At 41.4% G+C, this 20,040-nt stretch overlaps 1 protein-coding gene across 2 annotated transcripts in view; it reads left to right on the forward strand.

The window, feature by feature from the left end:
* LOC117501614 (solute carrier family 66 member 2) overlaps nt 1–20,040 on the forward strand; it is a 66,896-nt gene that overhangs the window by 3,890 nt on the left and 42,966 nt on the right. Inside the window, exon 3 of one of the 2 annotated variants that reach the window (XM_034160533.1) lies at nt 9,036–9,086. The exons of the other annotated variant lie outside the window; for it this stretch is intronic. Coding sequence (XP_034016424.1) covers nt 9,036–9,086 — 51 coding nt within the window. The remainder of the gene's footprint in view (nt 1–9,035; nt 9,087–20,040) is intronic. 2 annotated transcript variants of the gene reach the window in all.

Consider the following 20,040-nt stretch of genomic DNA (forward strand, 5'->3'; position numbering starts at 1 on the left):
GTTATGATTATTTATTTATTTATATATGTCCCCTTGTGTACAGCACTTTGTTTCAGCTTCAGCTGTTTTTTTTAAAGTGCTTTATAAATAAAGTTGATTTTATTTATTAGAAAGTGGAAGAAACACAAGATGACTGTCAATCTCCCTCGGTCTGGGATTCCATGCAAGATCTCACATTGTGGGGTAAGGATGATTCTGAGAAAGCTCAGAACTACACAGGAGGACCTGGTCAGTGACCTGAAGAGAGCTGGGACCACAGTCACAAAGATTACATTAGTAACACATGATGCTGTCATGGTTTAAAATCCTGCAGGGCAGCAAGGTCCCCCTGCTCAAGCCAGCACATGTCCAGGTCCATTTGAAGTTCACCAGTGACCATCTGGATGATCCAGAGGAGGCATGAGAGAAGGTCATGTGGTCAGATGAGACCAGCATAGAGCTTTTTGGAATCAACTCCACTTAGCATGTTTAGAGGATGAGAACAACCCCAAGAAAACCATCCCAACCATGAAGCATGGGGGTGGAAACATCATACTCTGGGGGTGCTCTTCTGCAAAGGGGACAGGACGACTGCACCGTATTGAAAGGAGGATGGATGGGGTCATGTATTGCGAGATTTTGGCAAACAACCTCCTTCCTTCAGTAAGAGCATTGAAGATGGGTCATGGCTGGGTCTTCCAGCATGACATTGACCCCAAACACACAGCCAGGACAAGTAAGGAGGGGAAGCATTTCAAGGTCCTGGAGTGGCCTGGCCAGTCTCCAGACCTGAACTCAATAGAAAATCTTTGGAGGGAGCTGAAACTCCAAACCTGAAAGATTTAGAGAACATCTGTATGGAGGAGTGGAGCAGAATCCCTGCTGCAGTGTGTGAAAACCTGGTGAAAAACTACAGGAAACGTCTGACCTCTGTAATTGCAAACAAAGGCTTCTTTACCAAATGTTAACATTGACTTATTTGCAGCAGTAACATACAAATAAATTATTTAAAAAATCATACATTGTGATTTCCGGATTTTTTTTTTTTTTTTTTTTTTTAGATTGTCTCTCACAGTGGACATGCACCTAAGATGAAAATTTCAGACCCCTCCATGATTTCTAAGTGGGAGAACTTGCAAAATCGCAGGGTGTTCAATCAATCAATCAACTTTTTTCTTGTATAGCGCCAAATCACAACAAACAGTTGCCCCAAGGCGCTCCACATTGCAAGGCAAGGCCATACAATAATTATGAAACACAGTCTACGTCTAAAGCAACATAACCAAGGGATGGTCCAGGGTCACCCGATCCAGCCCTAACTATAAGCCTTAGCGAAAAGGAAAGTTTTAAGCCTAATCTTAAAAGTAGAGAGGGTATCTGTCTCCCTGATCTGAATTGGGAGCTGGTTCCACAGGAGAGGAGCCTGAAAGCTGAAGGCTCTGCCTCCCATTCTACTCTTACAAACCCTAGGAACTACAAGTAAGCCCGCAGTCTGAGAGCGAAGCGCTCTAATGGGGTAATATGGTACTACGAGGTCCCTAAGATAAGATGGGACCTGATTATTCAAAACCTTATAAGTAAGAAGAAGAATTTTAAATTCTATTCTAGCATTAACAGGAAGCCAATGAAGGGAGGCCAACACGGGTGAGATATGCTCTCTCCTGCTAGTCCCCGTCAGTACTCTAGCTGCAGCATTCTGAACCAACTGAAGGCTTTTTAGGGAACTTTTAGGACAACCTGATAATAATGAATTACAATAGTCCAGCCTAGAGGAAACAAATGCATGAATTAGTTTTTCAGCATCACTCTGAGACAAGACCTTTCTGATTTTAGAGATATTGCGTAAATGCAAAAAGGCAGTCCTACATATTTGTTTAATATGCGCTTTGAATGACATATCCTGATCAAAAATAACTCCAAGATTTCTCACAGTATTACTAGAGATCAGGGAAATGCCATCCAGAGTAACGATCTGGTTAGACACCATGCTTCTAAGATTTGTGGGGCCAAGTACAATAACTTCAGTTTTATCTGAGTTTAAAAGCAGGAAATTAGAGGTCATCCATGTCTTTATGTCTGTAAGACAATCCTGCAGTTTAGCTAATTGGTGCGTATCCTCTGGCTTCATGGATAGATAAAGCTGGGTATCATCTGCGTAACAATGAAAATTTAAGCAATACCGTCTAATAATACTGCCCAAGGGAAGCATGTATAAAGTGAATAAAATTGGTCCTAGCACAGAACCTTGTGGAACTCCATAATTAACTTTAGTCTGTGAAGAAGATTCCCCATTTACATGAACAAACTGTAATCTATTAGACAAATATGATTCAAACCACCGCAGCGCAATGCCTTTAATACCTATGACATGCTCTAATCTCTGTAATAAAATTTTATGGTCAACAGTATCAAAAGCAGCACTGAGGTCCAACAGAACAAGCACAGAGATAAGTCCACTGTCCGAAGCCATAAGAAGATCATTTGTAACCTTCACTAATGCTGTTTCTGTACTATGATGAATTCTAAAACCTGACTGAAACTCTTCAAATAGACCATTCCTCTGCAGGTGATCAGTTAGCTGTTTTACAACTACCCTCTCAAGAATCTTTGAGAGAAAAGGAAGGTTGGAGATTGGCCTATAATTAGCTAAGATAGCTGGGTCAAGTGATGGCTTTTTAAGTAATGGTTTAATTACTGCCACCTTAAAGGCCTGTGGTACATAACCAACTAACAAAGATAGATTGATCATATTTAAGATTGAAGCATTAAATAATGGTAGGACTTCCTTGAGCAGCCTGGCAGGAATGGGGTCTAATAAGCATGTTGATGGTTTGGATGAAGTAACTAATGAAAATAACTCAGACAGAACAATCGGAGAGAAAGAGTCTAACCAAATACCGGCATCACTGAAAGCAGCCAAAGATAACGATACATCTTTGGGATGGTTATGAGTAATTTTTTCTCTAATAGTCAAAATTTTGTTAGCAAAGAAAGTCATGAAGTCATTACTAGTTAAAGTTAATGGAATACTCAGCTCAATAGAGCTCTGACTCTTTGTCAGCCTGCTTTCCCGACTGCACGGGGTCTGCCAGGGGGGAACTAACGGCGGCTAAGCTACCTTGGTCCGCACCGACTACAGGGGCCTGGCTAGCTGTAGAATTTTCCACGGTGCGGAGCCGAGCCTCCAATTCGCCCAGCCTGGCCTCCAAAGCTACAAATAAGCTGCACTTATTACATGTACCGTTACTGCTAAAAGAGGCCGAGGAATAACTAAACATTTCACACCCAGAGCAGAAAAGTACGGGAGAGACAGGAGAAGCCGCCATGCTAAAACGGCTAAGAGCTAGTAGCTACGCTAAGCTAGCGGATTCCCAAACAGGGAATCCGACACTAGACAGGCTGTGGAGCAGCACAGGTAACGCACAACAACAGTGCTAAAAAATAAAATAAAATAAAAATAAAAATCCACTGGACAGGCTGTGGAGCAGCACAGGTAACGCACAACAGTGCTAAAACAAAATAAAAATCCACTAGACAGGCTGTGGAGCAGCACAGGTAACGCACGACAACAGTGCTAAAATAAAATAAAAATCCACTAGACAGGCTGTGGAGCAGCACAGGTAACGCACGACAACAGTGCTAAAATAAAATAAAAATCCACTAGACAGGCTGTGGAGCAGCACAGGTAACGCACGACAACAGTGCTAAAATAAAATAAAAATCCACTAGACAGGCTGTGGAGCAGCACAGGTAACGCACAACAACAGTGCTAAAAAATAAAATAAAAATCCACTGGACAGGCTGTGGAGCAGCACAGGCAACGCACGACAACAGTGCTAAAACAAAATAAAAATCCACTAGACAGGCTGTGGAGCAGCACAGGTAACGCACGACAACAGTGCTAAAACAAAATAGAAATCCACTAGACAGGCTGTGGAGCAGCACAGGTAACGCACGACAACAGTGCTAAAACAAAATAGAAATCCACTAGACAGGCTGTGGAGCAGCACAGGTAACGCACGACAACAGTGCTAAAACAAAATAGAAATCCACTAGACAGGCTGTGGAGCAGCACAGGTAACGCACGACAACAGTGCTAAAACAAAATAGAAATCCACTAGACAGGCTGTGGAGCAGCACAGGTAACGCACGACAACAGTGCTAAAAAATAAAATAAAAATAAAAATCCACTGGACAGGCTGTGGAGCAGCACAGGCAACGCACGACAACAGTGCTAAAACAAAATAAAAATCCACTAGACAGGCTGTGGAGCAGCACAGGTAACGCACGACAACAGTGCTAAAACAAAATAGAAATCCACTAGACAGGCTGTGGAGCAGCACAGGTAACGCACGACAACAGTGCTAAAACAAAATAAAAATCCACTAGACAGGCTGTGGAGCAGCACAGGTAACGCACGACAACAGTGCTAAAACAAAATAGAAATCCACTAGACAGGCTGTGGAGCAGCACAGGTAACGCACGACAACAGTGCTAAAACAAAATAAAAATCCACTAGACAGGCTGTGGAGCAGCACAGGTAACGCACAACAACAGTGCTAAAAAATAAAAATCCACTGGACAGGCTGTGGAGCAGCACAGGCAACGCACGACAACAGTGCTAAAACAAAATAAAAATCCACTAGACAGGCTGTGGAGCAGCACAGGTAACGCACGACAACAGTGCTAAAACAAAATAGAAATCCACTAGACAGGCTGTGGAGCAGCACAGGTAACGCACGACAACAGTGCTAAAACAAAATAAAAATCCACTAGACAGGCTGTGGAGCAGCACAGGTAACGCACGACAACAGTGCTAAAACAAAATAAAATCCACTAGACAGGCTGTGGAGCAGCACAGGTAACGCACGACAACAGTGCTAAAACAAAATAGAAATCCACTAGACAGGCTGTGGAGCAGCACAGGTAACGCACGACAACAGTGCTAAAACAAAATAGAAATCCACTAGACAGGCTGTGGAGCAGCACAGGTAACGCACGACAACAGTGCTAAAACAAATAGAAATCCACTAGACAGGCTGTGGAGCAGCACAGGTAACGCACGACAACAGTGCTAAAACAAAATAGAATCCACTAGACAGGCTGTGGAGCAGCACAGGTAACGCACGACAACAGTGCTAAAACAAAATAGAAATCCACTAGACAGGCTGTGGAGCAGCACAGGTAACGCACAACAACAGTGCTAAAACAAAATAGAAATCCACTAGACAGGCTGTGGAGCAGCACAGGTAACGCACAACAACAGTGCTAAAACAAAATAAAAATCCACTAGACAGGCTGTGGAGCAGCACAGGTAACGCACGACAACAGTGCTAAAACAAAATAAAAATCCACTAGACAGGCTGTGGAGCAGCACAGGTAACGCACGACAACAGTGCTAAAACAAAATAAAAATCCACTAGACAGGCTGTGGAGCAGCACAGGTAACGCACGACAACAGTGCTAAAACAAAATAAAATCCACTGTGTTCAAATACTTATTTTCCTCACTATATATATATATATATATATATATATATATATATATATATATATATATAGATATATATAGATAGATATATATAGATAGATAGATAGATGTGTGTGCATGTATATATAGGACTGTGCAAAAGCTTTAAGCACATTTAATGCATCATAAAAGCATTAGAAGTTACAAAAGCCTGATAAGTATTCAGAAATAATGTGTGATGAATTTCAGCTTTAATAATAATCAATATGAAAATTGTGCTCTATTTGCGTGTGATTTTTCAGTATATAAGTCACACCAGATTATAAGGCTACAGGACCTCAAAAACTATTAAGAAAAATGTGACTTAAAGTACGTAATTGTGTTTTACAAGTACATTTATAAAGAATTTATTATTATGGAATAAGAAAAATATAGCTCACATATTCACTTTTGTTGGAACTGATTTTGTGTTGACACGCCATTAAAAAAGGAGGTTGGATCATCGTGGTGGGGGCATCAAACTTTTATTATCACTCTGGGATGCCTAAAACTTTCTTGACACTACCCATAGAGAATGTTGCCATGGTGGCCTTGAACCGGGGACCTTCGCTTTGGTAGGCAAATGCAAAGTGCTTGCACCATCATTCCTCCCTCACAGTTCAATATGAATCAGAGTTTGAAGGCCACGGTAGGGTTCAGATCATGGTATATTCCTGTCTGGTTTCTCCTGAGAAGTAGAGAACAAAAGACTTCCACAAAATAATAAAGATGGAATAATTTTTGTGGAAATGTTCAAAAACTAGGTGGAGGATCTTTAGCTTCCACATCCTGAATGTTCTGCTTGTAGGTCTTACATTGGCATTTTGAGTAATTTCATTAAAAACAAATGTCTGAACATGACACATGTAATTCAGACTTGGAGTTATAGAACATAACAGGTGCTGATGATGTAATATGTTAAGAGTTGAGATATATATATATATATATATATATATATATATATATATATATATATATATATATATATATAATCAGAAGAGAATCAGAATTGCCTTTATTGTCATTGTAATTTGCATTACGAGATTTGAGTGCAACTCCAAAAAGGTGCTTTCCGTGGTGCGAGTAATTTTTAGCCAAATAAAAAATAGTGAAATTTAACAGTAAATTATTCAGAGTATATGTACAACTAATATAAACATAAGGTAAAATAAAATTAAATGAAATGTGGACCAAGTAGAATGTAAAATGAGAATTATATACAACTGTGGAATCATATTGCATGGGAATATTGCACATGGTTTACAGATATTGCACAAGAAACTTGAAAGGTGCGGATTAGCGTAATTTGTTTTTATTCAGAATTGTGATCGCTCTGGGGAGAAAGCTGTCCCTAAGCCCGTTTGTCCTAGTTTTGATTTATCTATACCATTGGCCGGAGGGTAGTAGGTCAAACAGGTGGTTGCTGGGGTGGGATGTGTCTTTGCAGATGCTGGCAGCTCTGCTGAGGTAGCGAGAGCTGGCAATGTCTTCTAGACTGGACAGAGAGCAGCCAGTGATCCTCTGGCCGTTTTGATCACCCTCTGCAGCGCTCTCCTGTCTGCTGCTGTGCACCCCCCGTACCACACTGTGATGCAGTACATCAGGATGCTCTCGATGGTGGCTCTGTAGAACAACACCAGCAGCTCCTCCTCCAGACTGTTTCTCCTGAGCACCCTCAGGAAGTGGAGTCGCTGCTGGGCTTTCTTCACCACCACTGTGGTGTTGGCAGTCCAGGAGAGGCTGTCAGAGAGCTACACTCCCAGGAAACTGATGGAGCTGACCCTTTTCACACAGTCCCCTTGGATGTAGAGCGGGGCTGGGTCATCCCTGTTCTTCCTGAAGTCCAGGATTATTTGTTTTGTTTTTGTGGTGTTCAGCGCAAGGTTGTTAGCTGAACACCACACTGTCATTTGATTTACCTCGTCTTTGTAGTCGGTCTCATCCCCCCCCCCCCCCCCCCGAGATGACCCCAATCACGGTGGTATCATCCGCAAACTTTATGATGGTGTTTGTGGGGTGGGTCGGAGAGCAGTCGTGTGTGTGTAAAGGGTGAACAGGCGGACATGCGCACTCCACACAGAAAGGCCACAGGTGGGAATCGAACCCATGACTTTCTTGCTGTGAGGCAACAGCGCTAATATAGATAACAGAGTTAATCTCAATATGCTTACAAGTGCAACAGCAGGAATGCCAGATCTGCATCCATTTTGCACACTTTATCCTTTCATCTCTCACTATTCTGAGAAAGCCCAGCCGGGGTTGCCTCATACGTGTGTGTGTGTGTCCCCTCGCTTGGTCACACGCCCTTGTTCTCTTCGCCTCTTCCTCTGACAGTGATTTTCTTTATTTTTTCCTTAGCTCTGCCATAATGATCAACATGTAAGGAACAAACTCTCCGTTGGCTTGTTCTTAAAGCTGGTGCCTCGACAGGGGTGCAAGTATATATTGTTGTAGTGCCATAAATTGGTTCATGTTTCTCGCTAGACCCAAGACTCTCAAAAGACACTGGGTTGATGTCCCTAAAGTTGCATTCTGATTTTCTGCTACAGAGAGCGAGCCTCCATTCTCCCCAAAACAAGTCATTCAGTGATTACAATTACTCTGAAGCTGCAAAATTCAATCAATCTCCCTGATCTGAATTGGGAGCTGGTTCCACAGGAGAGGAGCCTGAAAGCTGAAGGCTCTGCCTCCCATTCTACTCTTACAAACCCTAGGAACTACAAGTAAGCCTGCAGTCTGAGAGCGAAGCGCTCTATTGGGGTGATATGGTACTATGAGGTCCCTAAGATAAGATGGGACCTGATTATTCAAAACCTTATAAGTAAGAAGAAGAATTAAAAGTATAAGACCATTGAGCTTTATAAGATTTAAGGCATGAGAAGAATTTTCACTGGCACCACTATAATTTTATATATTAGCCTTTAAATAGGGGATTCATAATATGACATTACTGATATGATCAAAATTTGTGTTGTCTAAAAAAAATAATAAGTTCCCCTGGCATGTGTCTGGGATTCCTGTAAATCAACACTGTACCGCCTTACAAAGCTGTCAAACACTACATGTTGAAACTTTGAGTTTTATATCTTTGCGTAACTTTTCATAGTCACAGGGGCGTGTTCATCGTGGTGTGATTACATAAATCGAAGTCAAACCAAAAGAGCACAAGTTCATGTGTGGAACCATGGCAGCAACATGAGGGAGGGTATCATTGGTCCTGTGTGACAATAATAACATCTTTGCTTCTATTGGTGGCACAGCAGGTCTGATTAAAAAAAAAATAAAAAAAAATGGGAATGCCAGTTCTTTTTTTTATGGCACTTTGGATCCATGAATATTCAAGAGAACCAGTTTGAGAACTAGAACCTTTTTGATGCAGTGAAGCTAGACAGGGAGTTCCACCAGTCCGTACGTGGCAGATCGCGGTTTACCTCTGGCTTTGCTGTAAGAAATAAGAACCAAAGCTCTTTCTGTCTTTCCTTTTTTCCCCTGTTTTTTTTTTGTTTTGTTTTGTTTTTCTTTCTTTCTTTTCTTTTTGTTGTCTGTAGCAACAGACATTAAGGATGAGGATGTCAGAATCCCTAAGAGGCTCTTTCTGGGTATGTACAGAATTTGATGTCTGCCCTCAACCTTCAGTTGTAGATCGTCTGTGTCTCATGCATGTTGCAGTGTGCGCTCCCTGCAGCTTAGCCAAAGCTAACCGATGACTAACACCCCTTTCAGCATGATTACTATGAATCCATGAACTCAACATTTGACTTATTGAGTGCATTTTTGCTATGTTACTTTCACTGCATGTTACCCTGCACAGTAGCATCCGTACAAATGATGGATAGGTTTTGCAAAACCTGTGTGGATGTGAGTTTTGCATGTATATTTGTGTGCTGCATGCATAAATCAATTTTAGTAGTTTTCAAAGTAATCACATAAGAAGCTTGTGTATTCTGAACTCACATAGTCATTAGTTAGAAACGATTAACACTAATCTGGTATAGATTTTGTTGTCATTGTAAGAGTCTTGCTGCCCTCTAGCGGTCAGTTGCCTAAACTAAAGTGTATTTTTTGCATTTTGAAATGACAGCACACTCATCTCCCAGCTCATAATGTAAGTTGGCTGGTGTATTTCACAGCTGTGTAAATATGAATGTCATGTGTCATACTACAGGCTGAATTACTTTGAAGTAACTTACTGTCAATTTGTTGTCCCTGTTGGGATTTGACGTAAAATTGTTGACACTTGAGACATTTTTGGGATTAGGCGTGGGGTAGCTAGTTTTTGGTTTCATGGTATTCTGCAGGTTTCAAATGACACAGTTCCGAAAGTGCTCTGTTAATAATCATGGTTCAGTCAGTGAGCTTCTCATAGCTAAATCCTTCTGTGGTGATCAGGGTTTTGTATACTTCTCTGTAATTTGTCTATTTTGTTTTGATTTTAAGGCTTATTGTGCTTGTATACTTGGTTGTAGTTGTGTACCTAACATGATTACCCGCATGGCATGAAACAGCCAATCACTCACTCACCTAAAACCTGTCATGGCTGAGGCCATGTGGGAATTTCAGTTGTTAAAAATAAAATAACAAAAAAAAAAAAAAAAGAAGAAGAAAGCCACCTAAAGTGCAAAATATGGTTCTGAAGAGCGACTGTAAGAGCAGGAAATACATGGCTCTATATCTGCACACCTATAGGAAGACTACCAGTAACTCCTTGCTGAATTCAAGGTAATATTTGAAATCAACTTCATCAAAACTATGGATTACTCTTCCCAGACATTCCCAAACCTAAGAACGCCACGGTCCATGTTGAAATCTTACACTTTTCTGTGGCCCAACAAAACCTGTAATCACAATTTGATCCATATGTGACATTAAAGTGAAGTATTTCTTCATATATATGTGTTAAATTAGCTCAGATAAATGATGGGTTTGTTTTATTACTTCTTTGAAAAATAAAATGGAAATTGTTGACTCATAACAGCAATGTTTAAATGAATCAACAAGCTGACTGTAATAGTGCAACGGAATGAGTCCTGCCAAAGGGAGAAAATTGTTGAGAACTTCACTGTTCCAGTTGAATGTTTTGGAAAGTCATTGTCAGTCATATAACATGTAGAAACATTAAAGTTCTGCATTAACAGCAGGTATGACACCAGTCTTTTCTGATCCAGGCCTTATTAATATCAGCCAGTAACCATGCTTGATGGAGCCTTGCTCCTTCCTTTCTTTGTGCCGGCTGTTGCACACATTTACATTGTGGTATCAGCTGATGGAACAATCCAGCATCATCTTAATCACTGTGGGCGATCTCTTTAAAGTGGGAACTTGGATAAAATCATATATGCTCAGCTGTGTTTTTGCATTTGAGCATGCTTTCACGTACTAGCTTTATCCCAAAGTACAGGGTGACACCCCCCCCCCCACCCCCCAAAAAAAACAGAACCCAAAAAAATTGTAATAAATCCTATCCAGTCGTCTTCCCCAACATGGAAAAGACGATTTACCCGGAGGCCTATATCGCCAACAAATCATACCATTTGGAGCATCATTTTGAAAGAACATGACTTTTATGTAAAGCGACCAAGATACCTGAAACTTTGGGGAATGTTCATACACAGACTGAAGTTTGTAGGATTTATTACAATTTTTATGGGTTCTGTTTGTTTTTTTTTGGAAGGGGGGGCGGTCACTGTATATCATTTTTATATTTCTTGAGCAACTGTAAGCTTTTGATGTTTTAAAGGTTGTGTGAATGGGAGCAGAAATGGCAGAAAAGGTCTGATTTACTGGGTCCAGATTGTCAGGTGTGCTGCTTTTTGCTCACACACACACACATCGGGTGTTTTGCATGGAAAATAAAAACTAGATGCCTACAAATGTTTCACTACGGTGTTGATGCAAAATACCGGACTTGCTTTTTATGCTTGATGTGTTTCACGGCAAATGTGATGAGCTTTGTTAACTATTTGTACTTTAAACAGTGAATGTCTACAAGCTCAGGTTGTCCTAAATTACAAATACTCAACATCAAATGACTGATATGACTAAAAGCCAATGCAGACTCAAGATTGGTGTGGTCTCTCTGGCAGTAAAGAAATAGCTGTTTTACTTTATATGAGCACTAGATGGCAGTGGGGAATCGCATATGGAGTTGGGTTAAAAAGTAGCTGGACAGTCAAAAAAGTCACTGTCTAAATATTTATGGACCTGACTGTACATTATGTGTCTTTGGTCAGTAGTTTATACTTTTGTTATAGGTAGCACAGTCTGTTCTGACTAATGCGCACTAGATAGATTAATATCAAAGTGCCTTTTTTTTGCTGTTGACTTTTAATTTATTAATGCAGTACTGAACATACCTTGTTCATGTCTTCTTTCTGTAATTTTCAGCTGGGTTGTTGTTTTCTGGCAGATGGTGAGGTGTTTAATGTTTGTCCGTCTTCAAGGTGTGATGTTCTTGTCTTCAGGTTGCTAATGTTTGAGCTTAACACACAAGCAGGATTATCGATCAGTGAGCTCTGCTAAGCATCATTAGAACTGACAGAATGCCCCGTTCTCTGATCACAGCTCATTGGTCTGATAGCTGAAATATCAAAGGTGACAATGCTGTAACCGTGTGTGGATGAAAAGAATGAAAATGCTGAGGTAGTAGAAGGAAACGTTCACCAGTGATGCTGAGCTGTGGATTAGTTACATACCCTTGCTCACAGCGTTTGGTCGTCTTCGAGACTCAAAGATGGAAATTGTTCAGAGCGAGTTACTGAGACTTTTTGCAGTAATTGATCTTCTTGTTATCTAGTCAGCAGGACTGATGCTGAACCTGTACTTTTGTCTGTTTGTGCACTTTATTCTTTTTTCATTTTGCCTTAATCACACCATATATTTGTTCTCAATGCAGTGCAGAGGCACAGACAGCGCCATTATCACAGCAGGCAGTTCCATCAAAACAGCTTGACAGTTGTACCAAAGAAGAAAAGCACAGTGCAGCTACAGACGGGTGACAAATCACAGGAAAAACCTGAATAATGGAGTGGAGAGACGCTGTGAATGCCCTCATTCATAGTGCCACAGTGGTCGTGGTAAAGTGGTTTGAATATGAAAATTCCACAGACGTTCTAGACTCAGTTGAACATCCTATGGGAGACTTTGGGCAGATGAATTGGAACTCCTTATCACCACCACAAAAACACCAAATGAGAGAATATCCCTCGGAAGAGTGATGTTCCATCTCTGTAGTAGAGTTCTAGAGACCTCCAGAATCAATGTCTGGTTGTTCTGGCTGCACATGGTGGCTCGATGCTTTACACTTTAGGACTTATCTTGCACCCCATGCAGGAAGCACACAGCACAGTGTTAGTGTTGCTACTAGTTCCAGCTGACACTGTTGTACTTGCTCTCATCACTGCACACTTAGGCATGTTGTGTAGCAATGGTGCATTACTGTTATGACACAGCAGATATCGATTGTGTTGTAGACCAACAAGAACCTGATCTTCGTGTCCACCACAGAATAGTTCTGCCTAAATTTATGCACCTGTCTAATTTTGTTTAAAGAATTATTGCACACTTTCTGTAAATCCTATAAACTTCATTTCACTTCTCAAATATCACTGTTTGTCTGCTATATGATATATTTAACTGAAATTGCTGATCCAGACAACCAATCATTTATAAAGGAGAATCATGGAAATCATCAGGGGTGCCCAAACTTTTACACGCAACTGTAGGTAGGTTCACAATGCTCGTACACACAGGAATACCTATAGGAGCATCATACAATACTGCAAAGACAATGAATTGAAAACAAACACCACCAAGATGGGTGTTGCCCCAACATGGTCCCTGTAAATGGACTGCATTTATATACCACTTTTCCATCTGCATCAGACATTCAAAGCACTTTACAAATAATGCCTCACATTCACCCCGATCAGTCGTTCAAAGCACTTTACAAATAATGCCTCACATTCACCCCGATGTGAGGGTGCTGCCATACAAGGTGCCCACTACACACCGGGAGCAACTAAAGAGTGATTTTCCCATCAAATTGGGATTTGAACCGAGGATCTTCTGGTCTCAAGCCCAGTGCCTTAACCACTAGAGCATCACCTCCACTAAATGATCCGATCCAGTGCTTTGACACTTTGCATCCAGATCTGTTTTCTCACCAGAACAGCTCTAACTAGATTTACTACTTAAATAGCACGTGACTCTTCGAGGCAGTTACAGATGCTCATCTGATTGGTTTAATTCATGTTGCACCCAAAACATACCAGTGATTAAGTAACTAAATACAACACCTTTGAGTCATCTGTGTTACTTTGCGGTCAGCTTACACTGTGTACATAGCAAAGGGGAGTTGGACACGTCCAAGTGCACTTATACTGTGTGCTATAGATCAACAGTGGATCTTTTTTTGTTGTTGATTTTTTGTTGGTCACTCATTGTGATCATTACCATTAATGCTTCACCATTACCATTTGTGCGTCACTGTGTGTGCTTTGTACCTGAGATAACCTCATATAATGTTTTTGCACCAGACAGTCAAACACAGATTAAGAAGTAAATTTCCCTTCCTGAAATACATTTGCTCAACCACAGTCACTCTGCTGGCCAATTCTGCACTGTAAATCTTGTGTTGTTCCACAGGTAGTCGTTAGTTTTCAGACAAGGGAATAATCTAATTGTTGTAGCAGCCCAGTGTGATTTATACAGAAGAGTGCCGGCTGAAAGCCTTAGAAAAGAATAGAAGATGCCATTATTTAGCTGTGTTAGAAAAGTTTATCGTCCCTCATGAGGAAAAAGGGTTTTAAATGAAAACCTTTAAAGTTAGAGAAAATGTTCTGACACTGATCACTGTGTATGACTCCCTTTTTTATTGAGCATTGTAGAGCAGGTGGATAAGGAACTGGCCTGTCAATTTGTAGACCTGGGTTTGAATCCTGCTCATGCTACCTGTCTGTGTCCTTGGACAAGACACTTAATCTGAGTCTTGTCTAGTCCACCCAGCTCAAAAAAAATGGGCACTGACCTTGGCATAAGGAAGTGACAAGGGAAGTAAATCTTTCTTCAAGTTCAGCACTTTTACCACGTACAGATACACTTCTGATGGCCAAATCCAGGGACTCGCTGTGGATCAGTGGATCTTAGATTTGATCCCGGGCAAATGAAAACCCAGACATTCTAATTCTTGGCTCAGTTTCTCAAGTGCTGCAATCAGGGAATCATCTGATAATCTCGCATGCAAACATTAGGGCGCCTGTGCTTTCTGCATATCTGTGATGCAGAGATGATCAGTGTCTGATCCTGGAATACAGACATTTTAATGACAATTCAGACAAAGAGACAGGATTTTTTTTTTCCTATTTTTTGGGGTTCCATGTAATTCTTCCAAAATTTGTCCCAACAGGATTTGAACCTGGAGCCTTACAGTACTGCTTACAGTAAATCAGATATTTCTGTTGATGCAATTACTCCGTTCTTAATGACAAGCAGAGGCTAAAGTTCCAACTTTCACTCCTTTCTTCCAGAACACAAATCACCAAGTCTAAATGGCAGTGCAGAAAAAAAATGCTATTTGTCTTGGTAATAAAAGCCTCTTAGTCAGTGTGACACAGCTCCATGTCCATATTTTAGAAAATCAATCCTAATGAAATCTGATGTTCAATTTCCTGGACTCTTAATATTTGTCCTCATTACTCTTGTCAACAAATATATCTTGTCACCTTTTTCCTTACGTGAAGCCTAATGAATCAGTTTTCAGGGAATGTGGAGTTGTGTAACGACACCCTTTTGCTTCTGTTTATGTTTGTGCATCTCCCAAGAGTTGTGAGTGACGTTGAGGCCTGATTTCTACTGTCCCTGTAGACGAGCAGTGTCTGGTCCAGACTGCTCTGTAAACAAGTGATTCAAAGCTCCAGCTATGACCTACCTCTTTCTACACATGTACCACAACTCTATGTGCTGCACACTGGCACTAACAGCAGAACGTTCTGTCACTGCAGGGAGTCCATTGTGTACACCTTCAGTCTTTCCCACACAGAAATGCTGGCTGCCACAGAACAAAGAATGCCTCAGGGTGCATGAAGTAGGCGCAGTATTGTAAGGGCTGTATGGCAGCATATGGCCAAGGTGCAGCGGTGTGACTAGCGTCCCACACGGTCAGTGTCTGTGTGGGCCTCTGTGTGACGCTGTTATGCTTACACAAGTTATTATTTTTGCACTTGTTGCTGCAAAGTGTTTTAGGCACATTTGAATTTGCTTCTATCTGAAGAAGAGACAATATAAGACCAGTATGAAGGAGGAGCTGTCCATGGTGCTGATATGATGTAGAGCACATTCATGTGGAGTTTTGCATTTAAACAGCTGTAAGTAGTGGTCCATATTTAAAAATACAAAAAAGACAGCATGTAAATGTTACAAACAATGTTAGAAATGTCAGATATGCTTTAATTGTGACAGAATTCATCATGTACATTGAAATTTTTAGTATGTTTAATGTGAAGTCAGATTTTCATGTGTGTGTTTATTGTGATACAGATTCAATGTAAGATTTCGTGAACCTCCACGCTGTCAGTTATACACTCAACAAAAATATAAATGCAACACTTTTGGTTTTGTTCCCATTTTGTGTGAGATGAACTCAAAGATCTAAAACTTTTTCCACATACACAGTATCACCATTTCCCTCAAATATTGTTCACAAACCAGTCTAAATCTGTGATAGTGAGCACTTCTCCTTTGCTGAGATAATCCATCCCACCTCACAGGTGTGCCATACCAAGATGCTGATTAGACACCATGATTAGTGCACAGGTGTGCCTTAGACTGCCCACAATAAAAGGCCACTCTGAAAGGTGCAGTTTTATTACACAGCACAATGCCACAGATGTCGCAAGATTTGAGGGAGCGTGCAATTGGCATGCCGACAGCAGGAATGTCAACCAGAGCTGTTGCTCGTGTATTGAATGTTCATTTCTCTACCATAAGCCGTCTCCAAAGGCGTTTCAGAGAATTTGGCAGTACATCCAACCAGCCTCACAACCGCAGACCACGTGAAACCACACCAGCCCAGGACCTCCACATCCAGCATGTTCACCTCCAAGATCATCTGAGACCAGCCACTCGGACAGCTGCTGAAAAAATCGGTTTGCATAACCAAAGAATTTCTGCACAAACTGTCAGACACCGTCTCAGGGAAGCTCATCTGCATGCTCGTCATCCTCATCGGGGTCTCGACCTGACTCCAGTTCGCCGTCGTAACCGACTTGAGTGGGCAAATGCTCACATTCGCTGGCGTTTGGCACATTGGAGAGGTGTTGTCTTCACGGATGAATCCCGGTTCACACTGTTCAGGGCAGATGGCAGACAGCGTGTGTGGCGTCGTGTGGGTGAGCGGTTTTCTGATGTCAATGTTGTGGATCGAGTGGCCCATGGTGGCGGTGGGGTTATGGTATGGGCAGGTGTCTGTTATGGACGAAGAACACGTGCATTTTATTGATGGCATTTTGAATGCACAGAGATACCGTGACGAGATCCTGAGTCCCATTGTTGTGCCATACATCCAAGAACATCACCTCATGTTGCAGCAGGATAATGCACGGCCCCATGTTGCAAGGATCTGTACACAATTCTTGGAAGCTGAAAATGTCCCAGTTTTTGCATGGCCGGCATACTCACCGGACATGTCACCCTTTGAGCATGTTTGGGATGCTCTGGACCGGCGTATACGACAGTGTGTACCAGTTCCTGCCAATATCCAGCAACTTCGCACAGCCATTGAAGAGGAGTGGACCAACATTCCACAGGCCACAATTGACAACCTGATCAACTCTATGCGAAGGAGATGTGTTGCACTGCATGAGGCAAATGGTGGTCACACCAGATACTGACTGGTATCCCCCCCCCAATAAAACAAAACTGCACCTTTCAGAGTGGCCTTTTATTGTGGGCAGTATAAGGCACACCTTTGCACTAATCATTGTGTCTAATCAGCATCTTGGTATGGCACACCTGTGAGGTGGGATGGATTATCTCAGCAGAGGAGAAGTGCTCACTATCACAGATTTAGACTGGTTTGTGAACAATATTTGAGGGAAATGGTGATATTGTGTATGTGGAAAAAGTTTTAGATCTTTAAGTTCATCTCATACAAAATGGGAGCAAAACCAAAAGTGTTGCGTTTATATTTTTGTTGAGTGTAGATGTAATTGTCTTATTTCAAGATATATACACATTGTTATAAAAGAAAAACACATATACAGTAGTGTTCAGAATAGGGCCATCACAACTAGTCGACTAGTCACGACTATGTCGACTATTGGAACCTTCGACAACTAATTTATTAGTCGACGAGTCGTTTATTTTATTTAAGCCTTTGTTTTTCTCTCCGTTCATAATTTTAGGCAGTGAGCTGTCCTGCTGTCGTTTGGACATTCAAATTTTGGGAAAGACGGCCGATTAAAACAGTGGCCGTCTTGTTCAAAGCCATTTAAAATGCGCAGTTTACTGACGGAACTGTCGGTGGGGGGGGGGAGTGTACGTGCATGCCCGCGCGGAGTCAACTGGCTGCAGACTGCGAGCGAGGGAACCATCAGTGCATTTGAGACAGCGAGCGCAGAGCAGAGAGAGGATTTTAACCTGAGAGAACATGTAAAAAAAAACACAACAAAACCAAACCATGGAGCTGCCTTTACTTCTCTTTCCACTTTCTCTACCCGTGCGGTTCTGATGCCACCGTCCTGTTCACACCATATGCGCAACGTATACTGAATTTATGAGATCATGAGATGAAATAAACGGTTTATGCAGATGTCACATAATAAAACAAAAAATATGACTTTCATTTATAAGATCACATTTAAAACACTTAAAATAGAGGAATGTGTCAATTAACAGGTTAGTATCAAATTCCGAGACAATGTATAAAAAATTCTTAACATTAAAAGAAGATAAAAGAAATAAAAGATAAACATCAAGACCTGCTAAAATGGAGCAGTAGACAGGAGCCTCTGACTCTACTCCAGTCCTTTTTCATTGCATGTCACATGGCAGTGTGCCACATCACCACAGGTTTCCTCAGTTTTCACCACAGATTTCACTGTTTGACATTCTGTATTTTACTGGCTATAAATTTTACTGGCTAAGGCTGCTGCACTGCTGGAGCATAAATACGCTAATAACAAGAAATGGACAATACAGTATCTGCTTTACTGTGATAAAAATTGTATGTCCTCAGTGGTCAGTGTTTTTGGGTTTTTCCAATGTGATCATATGTGTCCAGTACAGGCTTATGTGATGATGAACAGGAATATGTTGTCAGATATAAATCCTTCACAGGATACAAAGATTTTATACTAAGTAGCTCTTAGATGCACCTTAGATAAATTACTAAATTATTAAATTTTTCATTCCTACTACAGATTTTGATCTTCTGAAAACCTTGATGAATCAGTGATGGTTGGGGCGGAGACACAGGCAGTGAAGGGAGTGGACACAAAGTTGAATGTGGGAGGAAATGAGAATGCTGAGATTGAAGTGGAAAGATGGACAGAATAAGAAATGAGAGAATCGGGCTTCGGTAAAGGTAGAAATATCTAAATGACAGGAAATTCAATTGAGCTGTGACTCTTAACTGGAAATGGATGGAGGGTTTGGAGATGCGATGAGAAGAGATGATGAATATGCCAATAAAAGAATGATGAGAGTAGAAGTAAAGAGGAAGAGGGTAAGGCTGAAGTGGAGGTGAATGGATTGACTAAAAGAAAACTAGGAAAAAAGGAGAAGGCGTGTGAAGGAGGTTTATGACTAGAATGAACATCAGACACATGGGAAAAGATGAAATGACAAGGGGATTTCTCTTAAATTATGTACTGGAATGCTTTACTTTGCAAGGCCTCTGGTTCATCTGTCCGTCTGTCTGTAAATGTTGCTGTTTTTACCTCATAACTCCATAACATTTAATGCAGGGGTGGTGGCCAGGTGCACTTGGTTTCAGTGCGGAAGGATCCCTGTTCAATCCCCACCCCTGCTACATTTCTCTATGTAATGTGGAGTTGCATCCCCATTACATGACTGACTGACTGATTTCACCTGCTCAAAGTGATCAGTGAAATCACCTGCTGCACTGGGTGGTTACACAGAAAACCTGCACCCTCTCAGCCCTTTCTGACACCAGTTTGAGACCTCTGATCTATGGAGTATTTGTGTCGAGTTTGGTGCTTGTATCACCATTTGAAAGATTGTTTTGGTTATCTGCTGCACTATGACCTGCATCTCTTTAGAAGTGAGAGGAAGGCGGTGCACCCGGAGGGAACCCATGGGGAAAACATGCAAACTCCACACAGAAAGGACCAGGTGGGAAGCGATCCCACTAAGTGCTAACCACTAAGCCGCCCATGTTCTTTGTGCTTTTAAAGAAACTGACTTGCATTAGAGAGAAACGTTGTGTTATAACCAGCCACCTGTTAGAGATGGCCACATTTTGCTTTTCTTCATCTTGTGGATGAAATATTTTGGTGACAGTGACAAATGGAAAAGTCACGGACTTGCAGGACAAGC

Source organism: Thalassophryne amazonica, chromosome 20, assembly GCF_902500255.1.
Source record: "Thalassophryne amazonica chromosome 20, fThaAma1.1, whole genome shotgun sequence".
Taxonomy (NCBI): domain Eukaryota; kingdom Metazoa; phylum Chordata; class Actinopteri; order Batrachoidiformes; family Batrachoididae; genus Thalassophryne; species Thalassophryne amazonica.